Source organism: Oratosquilla oratoria, chromosome 1 (assembly GCF_046742065.1).
Source record: "Oratosquilla oratoria isolate Oo_2021 chromosome 1, ASM4674206v1, whole genome shotgun sequence".
Lineage (NCBI taxonomy): Eukaryota > Metazoa > Arthropoda > Malacostraca > Stomatopoda > Squillidae > Oratosquilla > Oratosquilla oratoria.
The window spans coordinates 115,920,351-115,930,350 of NC_134777.1; the positions used below are offsets into that span (position 1 = coordinate 115,920,351).

General features: G+C 40.4%; 1 protein-coding gene across 1 annotated transcript in view; it reads right to left on the minus strand.

The window, feature by feature from the left end:
• Positions 1-7,551: 7,551 nt before the first annotated feature.
• Positions 7,552-10,000, minus strand: part of LOC143029674 (uncharacterized) — a 14,072-nt gene continuing 11,623 nt past the window's right edge. Inside the window, exons 2-4 of the mRNA XM_076192493.1 lie at positions 9,309-9,511; positions 7,991-8,138; positions 7,552-7,782 (exon numbers count right to left, since the gene is read on the minus strand). Of these exons, the coding sequence (XP_076048608.1) occupies positions 7,610-7,782; positions 7,991-8,138; positions 9,309-9,511 (524 nt within the window). The 3' untranslated portion in view covers positions 7,552-7,609. The remainder of the gene's footprint in view (positions 7,783-7,990; positions 8,139-9,308; positions 9,512-10,000) is intronic.

A 10,000-nucleotide genomic window follows, 5' to 3' on the forward strand; every position in this document is an offset into this window, starting at 1 on the left:
TGTCTGCTGAGAAATCTTACCTTTGCAAATGATCTTGGATGTAAGGAGGACAAAGTGGAGGAAGAGGAGGAGAAGGAGAAGAAAGAGGAAGGCAAGGAGGACGAGGTGAAGACGAGGAGGAGATGGAGGAGGAAGGAGAGGAAGAGGAAGAGGAGTAGGAGATGAAGGAGGAGAAAGAGAAAGAAGAGGAGGAGTAGATGAAAGAGAGTAGGAGAAGCAGGAGAACAAAGGGGAGAAGGAGGAGGAGGAGGAGGAGGAGCACAGCTGAGAGATTTCCTGGAACGTAACCGTTTGACCTCAACAACAAAGAAAAATATATTGTTTGAATAAAATCACCTGGCGGCAGTCTTCAGACACTACATATATATACATATATATATATATATATATATGTATATATATACACATATATATATACACGAGCGCCGGCTTCGCCATGAGCGCTTGGCCTGCGGCGCTGCTCCCTTCGTGACCTGTCCTTCAGAGGGCTCGGTCCTTAGGGCGAGCTTGCTTCGCTCAAGTCTGGCGTGGTCGCGTCGGTAAGCGTCAGTGGTGATCTAGCTTACGAAGCGACAGCACGCTCGTTATTGTAGTGCTTATATCTAATACAAATTTTTCATTATTATATTATATGACTGTTTCATTGGCCACCCCGATACAGAGAGAGAGAGAGAAAGCTCGCTATGAAGAAGGCGCCTCTCGTGCACAGCAGCGGCAAGCGCGAATGCCTCGCCGACTCACCGATCGGGCATCATTCTTGCTCCTCCGCTTTGACTAAGAGTCTTCTCGTCCTCTTCTGACCACCAGGTAACCAGAGCCGTCGTGGTGGTGTACGTCCTCGCCCTGGTGTCCATGGAGGCCCAAGCCGGGGAGGCCACGTGCCGATATTGGTGCAGGGCCGGTGGCGACGAGGAAAGGTTCTACTGCTGCGAGGACAAAATTAATCAGAACTCTATGAAAAAGTCGTAATGTCAAGCTTATATCTTTACTGATGAATTTGATGTAAATAAATGGCGATAGAGGTTTGAATATTTGTCGTTTCGCTTTTATGCAATAGATGGCATAAGCGACTTCAAATGACGCCAATTTCTTCCACACTATCGCTTGCGAAAAGCCACAATAGATGGCATTAATAGTCCAAAATGATTGTTAATCTCTCTTTATACCATAAATTACATTACAACACGAACTACATAAATCTAGAACGGATGATTTAAATCTGGCAGACCACCTACGCGTCATACTTTCTGTAAACTCTACCAGATAGCTCTGGCAGTTCAAACAACAACAATATTCTGGTTTATACTGCATTTCTTTATTGAGGACTGGTGAATTGAAGTGTGCGATATATACAAGAAAATATGACAGTCATCCATCATTTTCTTCTATAAAATTGAAAGCTCTGAAAAGAACATAAATCTTATATTTCTCAGATGGAGCGTAATCCTACGGAGCTGAAGCAGACGACCGCCATCTTGAAATCTGGTGAATTCATTCTTAACCAGGGACATGATGCAGTTCTGCTTCATGTTGGCGTTGTTTTTAGTAACATGCTGCCATGCACAACTATAAACTAAAGCATGCATGGGAGTAATTACAATCCAGAGGGAGGGCTATGGGAGTTTAACACCTCATTGGCTGAGAAAGTGGTGACGTAACGGCAACGAGGACAACTGATTGGCCGAGAGCAGTGACGTCACGGTAACGGAGACGAATGATTGGGCGAGAACACTGACGTCATGGCAACGGAGACGATTGATTGAGCGAAGCAAGCTCGCCCTAAGGACCGAGCCCTGTGAAGGACAGAGCACGAAGGGAGCAGCGCCGCAGGCCAAGCGCCCATGGCGAAGCCGGCGCTCGTGTATATATATATGTGTATATATGCAACAGTAATCACATAAAACACGTGAATAAAGATTTATGCTTGTAACCACGAGGAAAATAAAGATCGGAATACTGGTCTTTTTAAATTAGATAATTTTGTGATTAACCAAATTGTAGGACAATGTCCCAAAGCTCCGCCTTAGCCATCTTGTGTGACCTTTTTTCACCTGTGTCATCTGTCATCCATTTTTATTTATTTTTTCTTGTTATTATTATTTTCCATTATATATTTATATGTATGTATGCATATGTATATAATTTGTTTCTTTGTAAGTCAATCTTTATGTTGAATCACATGTGTCAATTGTCACCCTTCTTATTTCTTGTTATTGTCTTTTATGTTGAATGTTCTTTTTTTCACTTTGTCATTGGTCATCCTTATGGTTTATGTTGTGTGACATTTTTTCACCTGTTTCAATTGTCACCCATTTTATTTATTGTTTTTATATTTTCGTGTCTTTGTATGATATTCCTTTCGTATTTACGTTGTGTGACCTCTCCTGTTTTCTATATTATTACATTTAAGTTATTCTTTGTTGTGACACTATGTACTTTGAAAATGTCTTAATAAACGAAAACGTTCAGTATTCCGATCTTTATTTTCCTCGTGGTTACAAGCATAAATCTTTATTCACGTGTTTTATGTGATTACTGTTGCATCATGGATACCACGCGCCCCTTACAAGACTTCGCTGCTTATTCTCCTGGACTTTTACCTATCGTCACTAGTTTTCGCTCGTCTCTGATTAAGTCACACAAGATGAAACTTCGGCTTAAGGGACCGTCAGGTTGCTTTATAAGGGAGCATGTCCTATAACTTTTTGAATCTCTTTGATGAACTTAGGTATAATTACCATTTACATTTGTCTATAATTCCCCTGGGTATTGTATTCCTCACATGTATATATAAAGTGTAGTGAAGATATAATGAAGTTATAATGAAGTTTAATGAAGCTGTAATTAATCATATGGAAATCCTTCCACATAATTAAGCTTGGTATATATTGCAAGCTTAGATTCTGGGGAATATTTGTTATATTGTACATTTGACCAAACTTATACCTCTGATTTTTTGTGAATTTTCTTTTCTGAACATTTCAAAGATGCTGCAAAATTCAGGTTTCATAAGTAGAAAAAAATAAATAAAATAAAATTTCTTTTATTTTTTAATATAGGAAATAAAGAGCATAATTTTATCTTTCAAATGAAACAAAAATGACAAAAATCCATCAAGAACAACCGAAGAAATAACAACAAAAAGAACAAAAACATTAAATGTACATGAGAAGGCATTTAAATTTTGCGCGACATTTTTAAAAGGCCCCAGCCCCATAGTCCCCGCTTTTGGTCACTTTACCACTTTTACTTTTCACTTTTTTTCTCCTCTCGTTTCTTGTCTCTTCTTTCGAGGGCAGACTTATGAATATGGGTGTAGGGTTCTTCAAGAAGAGGAACAACAAATCCTTCTTTATAACCAACATTGTTGGATGCTGTCCTCTTCGTTTGTTTGTTTTTTTCCTTCTCGTTTCTTCATCTGGCACGCAAGGGCCTTCACTGCATTCTTCCTCCTTGCTCGCTGGCTTTTCGTCAATCTTGCCATGATTACCGTAAGAAATTACAGAGAGGAATCAAAAATATGAAGCACGGTGAGAGCTTCAAAAGAACATGACCTCACTTTGACGTTTGGATGGGTACTGATGCCCTGATGTGTGCTATTTCTGGATCTACGCTTGTGGGAGGAGTTGCTAAATACCTCCATAAACACAATTCCGTAGCAAAAAACAAAATAGCTATAGAAAAAATTAACGCTATTCCAATATACAGAATATTTGATACGCAATGGGGTTGCCAGAGGTTGCCAATAATTTATCTATTTTATTCTGTATAAAAAGATAGAAACGAAATACAGCTCTATAACTTTGTAGGGGTGTTGCCAACATCATAGAGATTCTTTTTAAATGTTTTCCTAAAATTCGTTCATGTACCAGATTTTTTCGAATAATTGCCCCTGACGGACCCTTAAGTTTCTCAAGGAGTGTCTACAGGAACAAGTTTTACCTAAGTCCTTGTACAACAACCGCTCACTCAAGATCTTTGATAGACCCTTTGAAGAATTCCATCAGATCATCTTACAAAAACACATTGACATTACATCCTTCGAGGTCCGTGAACTTTTCAAGATCAGCAGTTCGGCAAGAAATAACTTCCATCAAGCCATTCCTCAGCCATGGAAACATGTACTACTTGATCATTGTTATGGTAAGATGAGAAGTGTGTGTAGTAACCTTAGCCGTAAGTTGAAAAACAAGCTTGCCCTACTTATCAAAAATAGTGATTGGTGTAAACATTCTAATCCGGATTTTGTGATTAATTTGTCGGACAAACCGTTGAGTACTGATCTGAAGTGTGCATTAGGTTATGGCATCTCCTTTGCGGCCAATAACCAACATAGTGATTTCATAGATGTCACCAAAAGCTTTTGCAATTTGGAGAAATTTGGTGATGTTCCTTTGCAAGATATTAATATTTGCAAAGGATTTATTTATGATTCATTATTAGCTCCAGCCATCCCTAACTGTCCTAGACGTTTTTTGTTGGCTTACAAAAATTTAAAACGGGATAAAGACCTACACGTAACTAGAGCTGATAAGAGTAACTGTTTCGTTATTATGAATAATGTTGATTATTTAAACAAAATGGAACTTTTGTTAAAGGATGAAGTTACTTATTCAAAACTTGTCAAGAATCCTTTGGAGTCAATTAACGCAGGATTTAATAAGAAACTCAAAATTTATTTGAAAGGGCATGATCAACTTATCAAACAATTAACTGTTTTTTCTCCTTCCATGCCTTATTTGTATGGCTTAGTTAAAACCCATAAGCCTGATAATCCAATGAGACCCATTATCAGTTCTACTGGTTGTGTTTCATATAAATTATCCAAATGGCTTGTTTCTGTCTTGAGCCCACTCGTGGGGACCATTTCCACTTCCCACATTAGGAACAATGTAGATTTAATTAGTAAATTGAACGATCTTAATATGTCTGTTGATTTTAAGTTAGTTAGCTTTGATATTAATTCGTTATTTACCTGTGTTCCCGTTTTTGACCTTCTTTCCTTCCTAGAAGAAGAACTTTTACTTCATTCTTTGCCTCTGCCAGTCGATGTCATTATTAATCTCATTAAACTCTGTGTGGTTGATTCCAAATTCGTTTTTGATGGAAAGTTCTATGTACAAAGATTTGGGATGGCTATGGGGAATCCCTTGTCTCCTCTGTTAAGTAATTTGTACATGGAATTTTTTGAAAGGGAGTTGTTGTCTCGTATTCTTCCACGTAATGTTATTTGGTACAGATATGTCGATGACATACTATGCATTTGGCCACTTGCTCACAACTTGGATAATTTTTTAGTTAGTTTAAACAATTTAGTACCTTCTATAAAATTTAAAATTGAGATAGAACAAGAGAACAAATTACCCTTTCTAGATGTTACTATTCACAGAAAAGGAGGGTACTTCAGGTTTGATGTTTTTCGTAAACCAACTAACGTTCTTTCATATGTTCACTATTATTCTGCTCACCACCTTAACACAAAAATATCAGTTTTTACCTCCATGTTTCTTAGAGCTTTTAGAGTTTGTAGTCCTGAATTTTGAGATGAAGAAATAAAAAAGATTTATGAAATAGCATCAAACTTGAGATACCCAAATCATGTGATAGTTAGATCACAACATAAGGCCAAGAAGTCCTATGTTGATTCTTCCCCAAAAGATCCTTTTAATAAAAAGAATCTTTTGGTTCTTCCTTTTCATCCTAATTTGGTAAAACTCCCTCGTTTCCTTAAGATGTTTAATGTTAATGTTGTGTTTAAGAACCATACTATCAAAGAACTTCTTATCAAGAATTCACCGGATAATTCGGCGGGGTGCGTCTACTCTATCCCGTGCAAGAATTGTAATTCGTGTTACATTGGCCAGACTGGCAAAGAATTAAAACTTAGATTGAACCAGCATAAGTATAGTGTCCGTACTGGCCAATCTTCAAGTGGGATTTTTGCTCACATTAGAGACTATAATCACTGTATTGATTGGGACAATTCCCAAGAAATTGTTTCAAGTAATTCTTATTTGATAAGAAATATAATTGAATCGTGTATCATTAAAAAAACTTTTAATGAAAATCTTAATTTAAGCACTGGTCTTTTTAAATTAGATAATTTTGTGATTAACCAAATTGTAGGACAATGTCCCAAAGCTCCGCCTTAGCCATCTTGTGTGACCTTTTTTCACCTGTGTCATCTGTCATCCATTTTTATTTATTTTTTCTTGTTATTATTATTTTCCATTATATATTTATATGTATGTATGCATATGTATATAATTTGTTTCTTTGTAAGTCAATCTTTATGTTGAATCACATGTGTCAATTGTCACCCTTCTTATTTCTTGTTATTGTCTTTTATGTTGAATGTTCTTTTTTTCACTTTGTCATTGGTCATCCTTATGGTTTATGTTGTGTGACATTTTTTCACCTGTTTCAATTGTCACCCATTTTATTTATTGTTTTTATATTTTCGTGTCTTTGTATGATATTCCTTTCGTATTTACGTTGTGTGACCTCTCCTGTTTTCTATATTATTACATTTAAGTTATTCTTTGTTGTGACACTATGTACTTTGAAAATGTCTTAATAGACGAAAACGTTCAGTATTCCGATCTTTATTTTCCTCGTGGTTACAAGCATGTGTATATATATACATATATATATATATATATATATATATATGTTTATATATGTAGTGTCTGAAGACTGCCGCCAAGTGATTTTATTCAAACAATATATTTTTCTTTGTTGTTGAGGTCAAACGGTTACGTTCCAGGAAATCTCTCAGCTGTGCTCCTCCTCCTCCTCCTCCTCCTTCTCCCCTTTGTTCTCCTGCTTCTCCTACTCTCTTTCATCTACTCCTCCTCCTCTTTCTCTTTCTCCTCCTTCATCTCCTACTCCTCTTCCTCTTCCTCTCCTTCCTCCTCCATCTCCTCCTCGTCTTCACCTCGTCCTCCTTGCCTTCCTCTTTCTTCTCCTTCTCCTCCTCTTCCTCCACTTTGTCCTCCTTACATCCAAGATCATTTGCAAAGGTAAGATTTCTCAGCAGACACAGCAATCGGGAAAGAAGAAAAGTTGATTTTTTTCCTTTCTTCCTCTTTCTCGCTCTCTTATTTTCTCTTTCTCTCAGTTTTCTTCAATCATCTTTTTCTTGACATTCACGTGGTCACCCTGATCACGTGATCCTGATCACCTCTGGACAAAGAACGATTTTTGTTTTGTCACGTGATCAGCCTCCAGTCATGGTACGGTGGCAGTACGGCACCCCTCTCTAGGTTTAAGATGGAAATTGGCGAAAACTGGTAGACCAACAGAGTGGTTAACGAATGGAATAGACTTAGGAACCATCTAGTTAGTGAGCGCTGAAACTATAATTGGTCGTTTTAAAGGGAAGATGAGATAACTTTATGGGGAGGAATGACAGGTGGCAAGCTTGGACCATGGAACTGCCGAGTCTAGGCCTTATGGTCTCTTGCAGTCTACTCCATTCTTAAGTTGCTCTGTTCACGGGGGCTCAGAGTGAGCGAGTCAAATGATGGGAAAAGACAAAACAAACCGACATAGAAGCATTGGTGTTTATTTCATAAGAGCTTGTGTGCCACGACTGTGTGTCTGGTCTTTAGCCCCGAACCGGAGGGGAGGGGAGGGATGCCATACACACGTGGCTACCCAAGCACGTGTCCAAACAACACTTGTCATTGCCCTGGCAGTAAGAGTCGTCGCTACAGATGACAGGAGGTCCAGAACTTACGCATTCTTTCTTGGGAGGTGGACAACTGAAATTCAACTTGACTGCAAGAAAAAGGAGAAGAGAACGAGGGGATTAAAGTGGGCTCCTTTAAAGAGAGTTTCTCATAATCGTCAGACACTGTTTACGAAGAATAAAAGAAAAGAGATCGGTGGGGGTCCTCCAAAGCATGCAAGACTTGAAAGGGGGTCTTGAGCATCGTGATTCTGTGTTTACAAAGAGAAGTGGCACGAGTTCGAGCTCTTGACTTACCTTCCTCAGGGCCGGGTGGTTTGTGCTCTTCCCGGCAGCAGTAGAATCTTTCCCCGTCATCGCACCAGCGTCGGCACGTGGCCCCTTGGGCTTGGGCTTCCATGGACACCAGGGCGAGGAGGCACGCCACCACGAGGGCTCCGGTTACCTGGTGGTCAGAAGAGGACGAGAAGACTCTTAGTCAAAGCGGAGGAGGAGCAGGAGTGACGCCCGATCGCCGCGTCGCGTCGGCGAGGCATTCGCGCTTGCCGCTGCTGCGCACGAGAGGCGCCTACTTCATGGCGAGCGTTTCTCTCTCTCTCTCTCTCTCTCTCTCTCTTTCTCTTGAGGTCTGCGGGTCTTTCACTCGCCCGGACCTCCACCTCGCGGCGGTCCGGGACAGTTCACACATGAAATCAGGTGATGGTGTTATGCACATGATGCCACTGTCGGGATGAACGGCGTTGCACAGAGGAGATCTGGGCCCTCTGGTTCCTGGAACACGACCAGGAGGACCTCTTGTGGCGACCAGGCATCTCTTCCTGCAGCCATCCTTCCCGCAAACAGCTCATACACACTTCACGGACCAACCAAAACACCAAAAGATAAACTGCAGGATAAAGGAAAGAGCCTTGTAGCGCTTTATAACAACTGTTGGGGGAGGGGCAGGTAACTATCAGTCACTGCTGGGAAGCGGAAAGGAGTGCAGGATTCGAACCCACACACAAGAGAATGCGAGACCCAACACGCTCCCGACTACCCCACCAGTGCACTTGAACTAAAAACAAAAGAATAACAAGGCTCCGAGGGCCACCTGAAAAAAAAAAAAAATGAATGTAAGCGATCTCGAGACGGAATTGCACGTGGAAGTGAAGTAGAGTGCGTGCGTGCATACGTTCGTGTGTGTACAAAGTGATCCCTCTAACGTACCTGTAACCACATATTCGTCCGGAAATTAAAACCTAAAAAATCTCTCACCCCTCGTCGACGCAACAGGATTCGAACCATTTCCCACCGGCGACTGGTTTCCAAAGGTTTCGTTCTCGTCCTTTAAGCCCCGCATGGAAACAAAACAAACACGCATAGACACAATGTACATTAGTATATGGGTGCCGAGCGGTTCAGTGCGTCGCTACTTGCGGCGGGGGTCGAGGTGACGTCTGTTCGAGCCAAGGACACGGATAGATAAATTCCACGCTACAAAGTCCTCTGTAAGGTGCGCCGTCCTAGCCTCCTGATAGGGGGGGCGGGGAGTTTGCGACGTTAAACCGAATGACACAGACATTTTCTGAGACCTAGCCACCGCTGAGGGCCCTGTGGTGAGATGGCGTGGACTCACCTTCATCATCGTTGAAACGTCTTCGGGAGACCTTAGGTGCTTCTTGCTCGAGGAGGAGCCTGAGACTGGTACTCGAGTCGCCTTGGAGGCGGACTTATATAGGAGAATTTTGGCCTTCAGTGACGTCAGCAGGGAAAACCCAACCGGGTTTCTAAGAATAAATTTTAATCTTTTTCTTTTTCGAGAATTTTCTTGGCTCGACTCTGTCGGCGTGAAGACGTGGATACAAATACAAAAAATGCAGTTCTTGATGCAATGTTATGTATAATGGAAATGTACACCAATGAAGGAGAGTGCAAGAGACCATAAGGGCTACACTAGGGAGTTCCACGTCAATGACCACATACCATACCTGTCCGTAAGGTTATATGAATTTATGATTGGGGATGATAGGTGGTAATGGATATTGAACTGTCTAATGTAGGCCATATGGTCTCTTGCAGTTTCCTTCATTCTTATGTTCTTACGTACTCAGACCGCAGATCTATGGGTACTTTTTTGTCTATGGTGCCATTGGATGTGAAAAATGGCAGCAGAAAACAAAATGGAATATAATAACATTTAATAAAATCGAACAGCATGAGACAGAATGATTTAGAATAATATAAGATAGAATATGAAAAAAATAAATAGAATTATGACCAAACCAAACCAAATTAAATGAATTACAATAGAACAAGAAGGACAGGAGG